Genomic DNA, 12,652 nt, shown 5'->3' with positions numbered 1-12,652 from the left:
CAGGCAGCGCGCCTGCGCCCGGGAGCCCCTGTGAGGGCTGATGTCGGCGATGGGTCGCCGAAGCGACTCCGTGAGCGCCGGGCCCTGCCCAAGCTCTTCGGGAGCCAGGGGGTAAACTGAGGCAGCGAGACGCCACTTCTTAGCCGAGACGTGCTCCCTGTCCATAAAGGGCCAGTCCCTGAGAGGAGGACAGGGGCCCCCCTTCAGAGGTCTTGGGGAGCCCAGGACCAGAGCAAGGGAGCACCGGACTCTGGAGGGGTCTGGCGCTGGCTCTTCTTGTGCCCTCTTTGCAAGGCTCAGTGGAGCTCTCGGGAGAGGCTTGTGGCGGGGCGGATGGGGGAGGGGCAGAGGACCAGAAAGCTGTGAGGGGGGGCAGGGGCTGGCGTTTGGAGAAGGGCCCAGCCGCTCCTCCGCTGGGGGTCCAGCTGTCGCCCAGCCCCCACGCCTAATAAGCAGCTCCACCGTAGAGCTGTCCAGCGCATTTTGGAGAGCTGGTTGTTAAACATTTCCCAGCACTCCCCTGAATTTCCTTCCTCGTTCCGGCAGCTGTGTTCCTCCTTGGAGCTCCCTAGCCACATCCTCCCCCCCCTTGGGAGACAAACAGGCCTTTGGGTGCTTCCGCTGCGTCCCGCCTTGTCCAGACCCTTTGGGGACCCCGAGGGCGAGCAGCAGGGCCCAAGGCCGCTTCCACCGGACGCTGACCTAGGAAGGTCTTCTCTGTGTCGTTGGCCATCTGGAGACAGGGTCCAGCTCTCAAGAAGACACTTTATCAAATGACCTGGAGTCAGGGAGACCTGAGTTCAAATCCCCCCCGACTGAAATGGCCCCTCCCTCCCCAGGGTGTTGTGAGGACCCAGGGTGCCCGGCTTGGAGCAGATGCTCCGCACGTGTTGGCTATCGCCGTCATGTGCTACGTTTACGGCAGGGCCCTGAAAGCTCGCTCAGGGGCTCCCCGATCCGGCCTCTGGCCCTACTAGTGGCGAGTCACCGAACCGCTGCTCGCCTCGGTTTCCCCAAATGTAGAACAGGGATAGGAACGGCAGGGAGCCGGAAGGGTCGGCACTCTGCCAGCCTCGCAGTGCTGGAGAGAGGCCGGCTCTGGGGGTTACGTCGGCCCCGATGGGGCTCTGCCATCGTCCCTTCTCCATCCGTTGGCTCTGGAGTCCTCCCTGGAAGTCCAGCTCCCGGGCCACGGATGGTGCTCTTGCCGGCCCCTCTCGGCCATCCGAGCCCTCTCTGCCTCCCCTTCCTCCTGCGCCTCTCCTGCCTCGCAGGCCGTGTCCCGGGGTGTTCTCCGGGGGCAGCTCCCCGAAAGCCCTTGCTGTCCCTGGGCAGGGGAAGGGGCTCCCAGGGGCCGAATCAGCCCCCCCACAGCAGTCGGCAGCCTGGGGGTGGGGGGGGAGGCCACGACGAAGCAAATCCAAGAAATCCAAAGATGAAAGTTCATCAGAATCGGGCCGAGCTTGCAGTTTCCCAAGTGTTACAAGAACCAATCTGTGGGCCGAGTTTCTCAATTTCCTGTGCCTCGTTCCCGCGCCGGGGAGGACCAGGATAAAAAGGGGCATCAGCTCTGGGCGGAACTTCTCCTTTTGAGGAGGCTCCCGCCGCCTGGCAGCTTCCCGTGGCCTGTGGGCACAGCCCAGCCGGCCCTTCTTTGGGAGACGCGGACGCTGCGGGCCGGGGACATGGGCAGAGCCAGCGCGTGGCCCTCTGGGGCCTCTGGGCATGCCGGTAAAGCGCGCTCCCTCCTCGGGGAGCCTCAGAGGACTCGTGGGGGTCAGGGACACGGACGTGGGGGGAGGGAGAGGCCGCGAGGCACCTAATGCCCGTGGAAGTGGCCAGCAGTCACAGCATAGGCCTGGCGCCAAAGAAGGGCGCAGGTGGGGAGGCCTCGAGGGATAAACCAAGTCCGGGCTGTCCCCGATCCCGGCATCTTGGGCGGAGAGGCCCCGGGGGAGCCGGAGGAGGAGGAAGGGATGAGGCTGGCCAGGAGGGACCTTGAGGGACACACTGGCAAATTCCTCTAGCCGAAGGGCCAGAGCCGGGAAGGTGGACGGGGCCAACACGTGCCCTCGGCTTAGGCCCTCTGGGCATCTCGGAGGGGTGCCGGGGACCCCTGGGAACTTTGGCGGTGATGAGCACCACGGACGGACGCTGAAACGCAACGGGTGTCCCCGAAGGACGGCCAAGAGGACTGGTGGGGAAGGGCCCAGGCCAGGGGTCCATGGGCCAGGGAGAAGATGAGGGGAAGGGAAGGAGGAGCCGTCGGGAGAGCAAAGCAGCGGGCCTGCGAGGAGCAGAAGAGCGGGGCAGTGCCTGAGTCAGCCCTCGAGCAAGCGCTCCATGTCCTGGGCCTAGTAAAGGGAAGGGGCCATGCCATGAGGGTCCTTCCTACCCCCCCAGAAGCTGGCCGGGGGCCTGGTGTCATCCGCTCCTCCCAGAGTGCCCCTGAACTGGGATCTGGCCCGGGTCTGTGTCCCTCCAGCAGGGGAAGGTGGCAGCTCCTGGCCGGGTCTGTGTCCCTCCGGCTGGGAAGGGGGCAGCTCCTGGCCGGGTCTGTGTCCCTCCGGCCGGGAAGGGGGAGGCTCCCCCCCATCCCAGTCCCGAGGCCCCCCAGACTGTACGTTGGTGTCTCTCATCCCTACAGAGTCTGGAAGGAGCCGGCGCCCACCTCCCCTGTGGCCCTGCGGCTTTTCCCTCTTGGTGGTCAGCGCCTACTTCCTCAGCAGCAGCCTTGGTAGGTCCTGGCTCTGTCCACTTCCCTGTTGCCTAGCTGGGGCAGGATGGCCCAGGCTCTGGCAGAGGAGAGGTGGCAGCGCACGAAGTGCCTGAGGCCGGGGGCCAAGAGAAGGAGACAGGATCAAGGCGGGGGAGAGCCAGGCTGGCGGGAATCCTCTTCCTGGGTGCCCCAGGAGGTGCCGCAGGAGCTCACCAGGGAGGCAGGCTGCAGGGAGGTTGGGCTTTTCGGGGGTCCCGGCCAGCACCTTCCCGGCTGCCCCCCTCTCTGGGCCGCCGCTCCCTTTCTTTGTCTGTAAAAGGCGGGCTCTGATCTTGGTGGCTGCCAGTCCCAGAGGCTGCCTGGCTCCGATGAGCAAAGCTACAAATTGGGGGAGGATGGCCACTGGGAAGAGTCGGGGCGGGGAGGCAGATGGCCTTGGAGCAGCAGATTGGGGTGTCAGCCATTTCCTGGCCCTGAAGGCCAAGCCAGCGGGTAGAATTCCCCAACTGCTTGGGAAGGAACAGGGAGTAGAGTGAGCCCAGGGGACCCTAGAGGATGCCCCCCGGGGGCCCCCACTCCCTCCCTGCCCACACCAGTTGGGCCCTGCACCCCGGTTCCATGGAACCACGCTTTGATGAAGGGCTGCTTGTCCACCTCGGGGCAGAAGTGTCCCTCCTCCCCGGGGCAGCCCTTTAGGCTAGGCACAGCTCAGGTCCTCCAGGGGCCCCTCCGTCTTCTGCCCAGGCGGTCGGGCTGAGACCCCACACCTGGGACTCAGGGGTGATTCAGGTTGTTGCCTTGGCAGGGAATTCGAACCTGGAGTTGAGGCTGGTCAACGGAAGCAGCGCCTGCGCTGGCCTGCTGGAAGCGCGAGTCCAAGGCCGCTGGGGGACCGTGTGCGGCGGCCCCTGGAGCCCAAACGAGCTTTCTGTGGTCTGCAGGCAGCTGGGCTGCCTCTCTGGGGCCGACCCGGGCCCGGCCAACGTGAGCGACGTGGCCGGCCTCTCGTGGCTGGGCAACGTGTCCTGCCTGGGGAACGAGTCGGCCCTCGGGGACTGTGCGTGGCGCAGCCATTGGGAGCAGCAGGCCTGCACGCCCGGCCAGCAGGTCCGGGTGAACTGCTCAGGTGAGGCTCACTGGCCGGGAGGCGCCCCACGGGACATGGTGGGGGGCTGGGGTGCCAGAGGGAGGGGGAGGGGCTGTCCCTGGGCAGGAGGGGGGGGGAGGAGCAGATGATGTGGAAGAGCCGGGCCTGGAGGAGGAGGAGGGAGGGGGCCGGATGGCACTGCCACTCTGGGGGGTGGGGGGGGACACAAAGGGAGGAGACGGGGTTGCTGACTAATTGTGGCAGAGGGGGATTTGAAAGTGGCTGGGGGGGCAGAAGCACAGCCACTTCCTCTCCTGAAGCCGGGTGTGCGAGGGGGAGCAGCCAGGCTGGGGGAGGGGGGCCACCGAGGGGCATCCCGGAGCCCCAGGAGACAGAAGGACGTCCGCAGAGTAGAGCTTGTCAGTTGAGGCAGCTCCAAAAGGGCCTGGGGGGCTGCTGGGACGCACCAGGGCATCATGGGATAGTGGCAGGTGGACAGGAGGGGGCCTTGGAATCCACTGGGCCCAGGGCAGGGCGACAGAGGCTGGGGGTTGGGGCAGCCCCTCCCTGGGGGCCCCTTTGGAGCCTCCCTGTCGGTGGCCAGGCTCTGCAGCTGACTTAAGGAGGCAGCCCTGGTCCCTGGGCCCTCTCTGGGCACCGCGGTAGAGCACGGCGTGAGGAGGCTGACGGGAGCGCCACGGAGGGCCAGGGCCGACGGGGCAGAGGAAGAGGGCACCTCCAGGGAGGGAAAAGGGAGGCGCCCCCTGGGCACCCCCAGCCCCGACGGCCGGGCCCAGCTCCGTCTCCCTCCAGAGCCCCGGCGCGTCTGCGCCGGACGTCTTCTCGAGTGACACGAGCTTCGTCCCCCCGCAGAGGTGGACGACCTGGAAGTGAGGCTGGCGGGCGGCCCGAACCGCTGCACCGGGCGGCTGGAAGTGAAGTACCAGGGCCAGTGGGGAACCGTGTGCGACGACAGCTGGGGCAAGCAGGACTCGGAGGTGGTGTGCCGGCAGCTGGGCTGCGGGCGGCCGTACCACGTGACGAGGCCGCCGGACGCCGGCACGGCCACGGGCCCCATCTGGCTGGACGACGTCGCCTGCCACGGGAACGAGTCGGCTCTCTCGGACTGCGGCCACCGCGGATGGGGGCAGCACAACTGCCACCACAACGAAGACGTCGGCCTGCTGTGCTCAGGTAGGCGGGGCCAACCCCAGCGAATCCCAAGGCGGAGCGGAACGAGGGGCCCCCCCGGCCTCCCACGTCCAGGCCCAGCAGGCCGAGGCTCGGGGCCCTCCGGAGGGAAGGCGTCTGGGTTCAGGCCTCCCCGCCCCAGCCCTTGGACGCGGCCTTTGGGGGCTCAGTTCAGTCTGCAGCCGGCACCAGCCCGCGTGGGGGGCAGGAGGGGGCACAGGGGTGGCCGCCCTGCCCGGGGCTCTCTGTGGCCCCTAAGTCTGGTGTGTCCTTGTGGGGGTCCAGCCACGGTGAACCCCAAAGTCGGAGTCTGTCCTCTGGGGAGCCCAGACTGGCTTCCATAATGGAGGGGGCCCAGCCCTTCCGGCGAGGGCTCGGCCGGAGCCTGCGGCCTTCAGGGCCCCTCCTCGGGGCAGGGCTCGTGGCCAGCAGCGCTTCAGGCTCATCGAGAAAGCTGGGGGGCCCCTGCGCTGGGCTCACCTCAGAGCCCCCAGAGCGCCTTTGTGGCCCGAGGATGGTCTTTGGGCCAATCCCTCAGGCTGATCCTGCCGGGCTTTGGGCCGGGATTCCCAAGTCCGCCCGACCCGCCGCCCCGGGCCACAAATCACTGCCGAGCTCCGCCCTTGTTCCCAGCCACTGATGGAAGGCTCTGTCTGTCTGCCCGTCTGTCTGCCCGTCTGTCTGCCCGTCTGTCTGCCTGTCTGTCTGTCTGCCTGCCTGTCTGTCTGTCTGTCTGCCTGTCTCTCTGCCTGTCTGCCTGTCTGTCTGCCTGCCTGTCTGTCTGTCTGCCTGCCTGTCTGTCTGTCTGTCTGCCTGCCTGCCTGTCTGTCTGTCTGTCTGCCTGTCTGTCTGTCTGTCTGTCTGCCTGTCTGTCTGCCTGTCTGTCTGTCTGCCTGCCTGCCTGTCTGCCTGCCTGCCTGCCTGTCTGCCTGTCTGTCTGCCTGCCTGTCTGTCTGTCTGCCTGCCTGTCTGTCTGCCTGCCTGTCTGTCTGTCTGTCTGTCTGCCTGTCTGTCTGTCTCTCTGTCTGCCTGTCTGTCTGTCTGCCTGCCTGTCTGTCTGTCTGCCTGTCTGCCTGCCTGTCTGTCTGTCTGCCTGCCTGTCTGTCTGTCTGCCTGTCTGCCTGCCTGTCTGTCTGTCTGCCTGCCTGTCTGTCTGCCTGCCTGTCTGTCTGTCTGTCTGTCTGTCTGTCTGTCTGTCTGCCTGTCTGTCTGCCTGTCTGTCTGCCTGCCTGTCTGTCTGTCTGTCTGTCTGTCTGTCTGCCTGCCTGCCTGTCTGTCTGCCTGTCTGTCTGTCTGTCTGTCTGTCTGCCTGTCTGTCTGCCTGTCTGCCTGCCTGCCTGTCTGTCTGCCTGTCTGTCTGTCTGTCTGTCTGCCTGTCTGTCTGCCTGTCTGTCTGTCTGTCTGTCTGTCTGTCTGCCTGTCTGTCTGCCTGTCTGTCTGTCTGTCTGTCTGCCTGCCTGCCTGTCTGTCTGCCTGCCTGTCTGTCTGTCTGTCTGCCTGTCTGTCTGCCTGTCTGTCTGCCTGTCTGTCTGTCTCCCCCGCAGAAGGCGCAGACATAGGCCTGAGGCTGGTGGGCGGCACGAACAACTGCTCGGGGCTGCTGGAGGTGACCATGCACGGCCAGTGGGGCCGAGTGTGCGACTACAACTGGAACCGGGCCGTGGCGGCCGTGGTGTGCCGGCAGCTGGGCTGCCCCGCCCCGCTGGACGCCGTGAGCTGGTTCGAGGGCGGCGAGACGGCCGAGCAGACCTGGTTCAACAACATCCGCTGCTCCGGGAACGAGTCGGCCCTCTGGGACTGCGACTACAACGGCTGGTCCGTGTCTGGCTGTGGCCCCCAGCACCACGCCAGGGTGACGTGCTCCGGTAGGTGCCCCCGCCGGCCGCCCTCCTCCTGCCTCCACCCGGCCTTCGGCCCCTCCCCCGGCGAAGGGAGCTGCCCGGGGCCGTCTCAGCCCCCCGAGGGGCAGCTGCTGGGCCGAGGTGGGGGGGGGGCGAGTTCCGCTTGGGATAGGCAGCCGGATGGGAGCTCAGAGAACCAGCCTCTGCAGCGTGTGAGGGCTACGCAAACCTCTCGCTTGAACCCCCCCCAGGATTGTCCCCGTTTTACAGATGAGGAAACTGAGGCAGGGGTCACATGACTGTCCGCTCGGTGTCTGAGGCCGGATGTGAACTGGGGGCTTCCTGACCGCAGGCCCCGAGTTCTCTCTCCGGAGCCACTGAGCTGCCTTGGAAGGTCCAGTGTGGAAACTCTCCCCGAGGCACAGACAGCCCGGGGCGTCCCGGCCGCCAGGCCCACGCACGCTTTCCCAGAGGCCTTTGCCAGGGTCCGCCCGGCCGCTGGGCTCCCCTCGGCCTGTGTCTCCCTGGATCCTCCCACTCTTTCTCGGGCCTCCCCCCTTCACCTCGTAGAGGCCGGGGAGGCTCCCGCTTACAAAGCCGCCCTTGAGGCCTCCGATGGATCCCTCATTCCGGGCACCGTCCGTGGCCCGCACGCCCCCTTTCCAGGAAGGGTTCAAGGATGTTCCCCCCAGTGCAGCCACGAGAAGGAAGCCCCGAGTGGGAATCCGCCCTCGCCGACTCGCTAGCTGTGGGGCCCTCAGGAAGCTGCGCCACCTCTCGGCCTCAGTTTCCTGGCCTGTAGACTGGGAGTAGGCCGAGCCCCTTTGTCTAGAGATGGCCGCCCTGGCGCTTCGAGCCCTTCCCGGGGCCAGAGATGGCATCGGCCTGCTGGCGAGCAGCGTGTGAGCCCTTCGCCTGCCGCGGCTTTGATTTTTGGAGCCCTCACAGTGTGCTGGCCCTAAGCAGAAGAGCAGCAAGCGCTGGCACTGGGGGCAGTGACTGGCCCAGGGTCACCCGGCCGGGAAGTGTCTGAGGCCACGTTGGAACCCAGAACCCCCTATCTCTGGGCCCGGCTCTCCGTCCAAGCAGCAGGGACTCCCAAGGCCGGACGGCCGCCCCGCTGAAGCCAGCATGAAGGCCCGTCGGGGCTCGCCGACGAGGCCGCCCTGGTAGCCTACCTGCAGCCAGGACGGCCCGATTTGGGGTTTTCTTGGCAAAGATTAGAGGGGCTGGTCGTGCCCTTTTACAGAGGGGGAAACTGAGGCCGGCCGGACTCCCTCCCCCTTCTCCTCCCCCTCCCCCCTTGTCCTCCCCGCAGAAGCTGGCCTCTCCCGCCCGCCCACAAGGCTCCAGCTCCGGCCGGTGGCTTCTCCCTGTGCCCTGGCAGCCCTCGGCTTGCCTCCTCTGCTCCCTCCCTCTGGCTGCTCCCCTTTCCTGGGGACGCTTCACTTCCTCCCCACAAGCAGCGGGCAGAGACGTCTCTCCCTCTCCGGGGTGAGGCTGGGCAGCCAGGCCCTGGGAGAAGCCCGGGAGCCCGACTGGAGGCCGCAGACAGCCCGAGCCTGTCCTCCAGGGCCTTCCACTGTGGCGGGGCACCAGGGCCAGCCCTGCCCCCTCGGGGCAGACCCCGCGGCTCTGTCCCCCTCCTTCCTGCCGCACCCCTCTGAGGCTGGGCTGGGGCTGAGCCAAGAAGGGCGCCCCTTGAGGAGGAGGGGAGGGGCCGGCCCCGGGCATCTGTCCTCCCGCCTGTCCTCCCGCCTGTCCCCGCCCCGGGTGCCTGTCGTCCCGCCTGTCCTCCCGTCTGTCCTAGGCTCCGGGTGCCTGTCCTCCCGCCTGTCCTCCCATCTGTCCTCCCGTCTGTCCTCCCGCCTGTCCTCCCGCCTGTCCTCCCGCCTGTCCTCCCGTCTGTCCTCCCTCCTGTCCTCCCGTCTGTCCTCCCGCCTGTCCTCCCTCCTGTCCTCCTGCCTGTCCTCCCGTCTGTCCTCCCGTCTGTCCTCCCGCCTGTCCCCCCGTCTGTCCTCCCGCCTGTCCTCCCGTCTGTCCTCCCGTCTGTCCTCCCTCCTGTCCTCCCGTCTGTCCTCCCGCCTGTCCTCCCGCCTGTCCTCCCGTCTGTCCTCCCGCCTGTCCTCCCGTCTGTCCTCCCGTCTGTCCTCCCGTCTGTCCTCCCGCCTGTCCTCCCGTCTGTCCTCCCGCCTGTCCTCCCGCCTGTCCTCCCGCCTGTCCTCCCGCCTGTCCTCCCGCCTGTCCTCCCGTCTGTCCTCCCGTCTGTCCTCCCGTCTGTCCTCCCGTCTGTCCTCCTGCCTGTCCTCCCGTCTGTCCTAGGCTCCGGGTGCCTGTCCTCCCGTCTGTCCTCCCGTCTGTCCTCCCGCCTGTCCCCCCGTCTGTCCTCCCGCCTGTCCTCCCGCCTGTCCTCCCGTCTGTCCTCCCGCCTGTCCTCCCGTCTGTCCTCCCGCCTGTCCTCCCGCCTGTCCTCCCGCCTGTCCTCCCGTCTGTCCTCCCTCCTGTCCTCCCTCCTGTCCTCCCGTCTGTCCCCACCGGGCGCCTGTCCGGCCGCGCGCCATCAGCCCCTCCCCCCGCGGCGCCACCGCTCGAGGGTGACGGGCGTCTCTCCCGCTCGCAGACGGAGGCGACTTGGAGCTGAAGCTCGTGGGGGGGGGCAGCCGGTGCGCGGGGACGGCGGAGGTGGAGCTGCAGGGGCTGCCGGGCACCGTGTGCCAGTCGGCCATGACGATGGAGGCGGGCGCGGTGATCTGCAGACAGCTGGGATGCGGCGGCGCCGTGAGCGTCTCCCACTCGGAGGGCTTCGCCGAGGACGGCGCGGCCGCACACAGGGGCCTCGCCGGCGTCTCCTGCACCGGGGACGAGGCCTCCCTCTGGGGCTGCACAGGCTGGCGCTGGGGGTCCCGGGCCTGTGAGGCGCCATCCAAAGTCATCTGTTCGGGTGAGTCTCGGCCCCCCCAGGGCTCTCCTGGCCAACGGCCGGCGGGGGGGGGGGGGGGGCGGGACGTGCCCGGGGCTCGGGGGGCGTCCTCGGCCGTGGATGCCAGCGACCCCCGCGGGCCCCTCCTGTTCCCCAGAGCACATGAAGCCGGACCTGGACGGCGGGCGCGTGCCCTGCTCGGGCAGGGCCCTGGTGCAGCGCGAGGGCGCCTGGGGCTCCATCTGCGCCCACGACTTCCCGCTCGCCACGGCCCGAGTGCTGTGCAGGGAGCTGCAGTGCGGCGCCCTCGTCTCCGTGGTGGACGCGGCGCGCTTCGGGCCCAGAACTGGCCACATCCTGGACGAGGAGCTCAGGTGCAAAGGGGACGAGGCCCACCTCTCGCTGTGTCCCCGCGTGCTCCTCCCGGAGGGCAGCTGCAAGGACGGCCGGGACATCGGCGTCGTGTGCTCGCGTGAGCATCCCGGGACGCGCCCCCCCCCCCCGCCAGACTCCCGGAACGAGCCCCCCACAATCCTAGAACAAGCCCCCCCCTGAATCCCGGAACGAGCCCCCCAGAATCCCAGAAAAAGGCCCCCCGAATCCCAGAACGAGCCCCCCCCCCGAATCCCAGAACGAGCCCCCCCCAGAATCCCAGAACGAGCCCCCCCCAGACTCCCGGAACGAGCCCCCCCAGACTCCCGGAACAACCCCCCCACCAGAAACCTGGAACGAGCCCCCCCCCCCTGCGATTCTGGCTAGCCAGAAAGCCCAGGCATTTGGCATTTGGCGCTCAGTGACTGGCCCAGGGGCACCCAGCTAGGAGGCCTCCCAACGGCAGGCCGGCTGTCCATCCGCAGAGCGAGCCAGTGGCCCGTGCGAGGCGCCTGGGGGAGTCCCATCTGGGCCGCCTCCTTCTAGGGCTCCGCCCGGCTCAGCGCGTGCCCCTCCCTCCGGCTGACAGGGGCTCCGTGTCTGCTTCCAGGTTACCTGGATGCCCAGCTGGTGGACGGCGGCTCCAAGTGCGAAGGCAGAGTGGAAATCAAGGTCCAGGGGGACTGGGGCGCCCTGTGCGGCGCCTCCTGGGATCTGGCCAACGCCAACGTCCTCTGCAGCCAGCTCGCCTGCGGCGTGGCGCTCTCCATCCCCAGAGGAGCCCCCTTTGGCAAAGGCAGCGGCCACACGTGGAGCCATCAGTTCCACTGCTCGGGGACGGAGAGCCACTTGGGGGATTGCCCTGTGACCGCCCTGGGGGCGCCTCCGTGCCCCCCGGGAGACACCGCCTCGCTGATATGCTCGGGTAACAGAAGGGAGCCCACGGGGGCCCTCCCAGGCACAGGGCTCGCCGGGGCAATAGGGGCGCCCTCTAGGAAAGGCCGAAGGGCTGCTGAGCCGCGGGGAATCCCGGGGAGGGAAAGGGAGGAAGGGGCTTCCTCTGTGGCGACGGGCCGGACGGCCTCCCCCCCCCCGAACCTGGCCCCCTGGACCCTCCTCGGGGACGCCTGTCCCCCGAAGGCTGAACAGATCCATGTTTGTAGGAAACCAGACCAAGACGGCGACCCCCTGCAACGACACCCTGCACGTCCCAGCCGGGGCGACGGCTCGTTTGAGGAACTCCACCGAATGCTCAGGTGAGAAGCTGAGAAATCCTCCCAAAGTGCCAGGTGGGGGTGGGGCCCCTGGAGCCCCCCCCCAGCCCCCCTGAGACCCCCCGAGCCCCCGGAGCCCCCCCAGCCCCCAGAGCCCCCCCAGCCCCCCCGAGCCCTTGGAGCCCCCTGAGACCCCCTGAGCCCCCCCAGAGCCCCCCAGCCCCCCCGAGCCCCTGGAGCCCCCTGAGACTCCCTGAGCCCCCCCCCAGTCCCCCCAACCCCCCCTGAGCCCCTGGAGCCCCCCCGGAGCCCCCCGGAGCCCCCCCAGCCCCCCCGAGCCCCCGGAGCCCCCCCAGCCCCCAGAGCCCCCCCAGCCCCCCCGAGCCCTTGGAGCCCCCTGAGACCCCCTGAGCCCCCCCGAGCCCCTGGAGCCCCCTGAGACTCCCTGAGCCCCCCCCAGTCCCCCCCAACCCCCCCTGAGCCCCCGGAGCCCCCCAGAGCCCCCCCAGCCCCCCCGAGCCCTTGGAGCCCCCTGAGCCCCTGGAGCCCCCCCGGAGCCCCCCAGCCCCCCGGAGCCCCCCCAGCCCCCCCGAGCCCCCCCCCCGGCCTCTCCTGCTCATCGAGCCCGCCTCCCTGCAGAGATCAGAGAGGTCCGCCTCGTGGACGGAGGAGACCGCTGCGCCGGGAGAGTGGAGCTCTACCACGACGGCTCGTGGGGCACCGTCTGCGACGACTCCTGGGACTTGAGCGATGCCCACGTGGTGTGCCGGCAGCTGGGCTGCGGGGAGGCCTTCAACGCCACCGTTTCGGCCCACTTTGGACCGGGCTCCGGGCCCATCTGGCTGGACGACCTGAAATGCGCCGGCAACGAGTCCCAGGTGTGGGAGTGCCCGTCGCAAGGCTGGGGGCGGCACAACTGCCGCCACAAGGAGGACGCCGGCGTGATCTGCTCAGGTCGGCTTTGACGTGGGCAGGGCAGAGGGCAAAGGTCGGGCTGGAAGAGCGCAGCTGGCCGGGAGGAGCCACGGCACTCACCCTCCCCGTGAGTGGGGTTAGCGAGGCCCCGGCGCCCAGAGCACGGCCTCCTCGTCCCCCCGCGGAGGTCCCGGACTCGGGGCAGGCGGCCGCCCGGGGCCAAGAGTCCGTCGGGCGCTTGCCTTCCCAGGCCGCGGTCAGACGGGGGCTCCGGACCCTTTGGGTGAACCGGCTTCGGCTTGCTTTGGCCCGTTTCGGCCAGAGGCTGGTGTGGACAGACGGGCCTCATAGTCCCTGCTCCGGGCGCTGCCCCCCCCACCGGCACACTCAGCA

At 68.8% G+C, this 12,652-nt stretch overlaps 1 protein-coding gene across 1 annotated transcript in view; it reads left to right on the top strand.

The window, feature by feature from the left end:
* Positions 1 to 385: 385 nt before the first annotated feature.
* Positions 386 to 12,652, top strand: part of LOC130453808 (scavenger receptor cysteine-rich type 1 protein M130-like) — a 21,198-nt gene continuing 8,931 nt past the window's right edge. The window contains 10 exon segments of the mRNA XM_056794695.1: positions 386 to 1,731; positions 2,648 to 2,737; positions 3,525 to 3,845; positions 4,680 to 5,000; positions 6,542 to 6,862; positions 9,459 to 9,779; positions 9,916 to 10,230; positions 10,741 to 11,055; positions 11,294 to 11,386; positions 11,984 to 12,298. Of these exon segments, the coding sequence (XP_056650673.1) occupies positions 1,686 to 1,731; positions 2,648 to 2,737; positions 3,525 to 3,845; positions 4,680 to 5,000; positions 6,542 to 6,862; positions 9,459 to 9,779; positions 9,916 to 10,230; positions 10,741 to 11,055; positions 11,294 to 11,386; positions 11,984 to 12,298 (2,458 nt within the window). The 5' untranslated portion in view covers positions 386 to 1,685.

This window comes from Monodelphis domestica, chromosome 1 (genome assembly GCF_027887165.1).
Source record: "Monodelphis domestica isolate mMonDom1 chromosome 1, mMonDom1.pri, whole genome shotgun sequence".
In the NCBI taxonomy this organism is placed as follows: Eukaryota; Metazoa; Chordata; class Mammalia; order Didelphimorphia; family Didelphidae; genus Monodelphis; species Monodelphis domestica.
The sequence above is the reverse complement of the archived record's forward strand: the minus strand, read 5'-3'. Positions and strand labels throughout refer to the sequence as shown.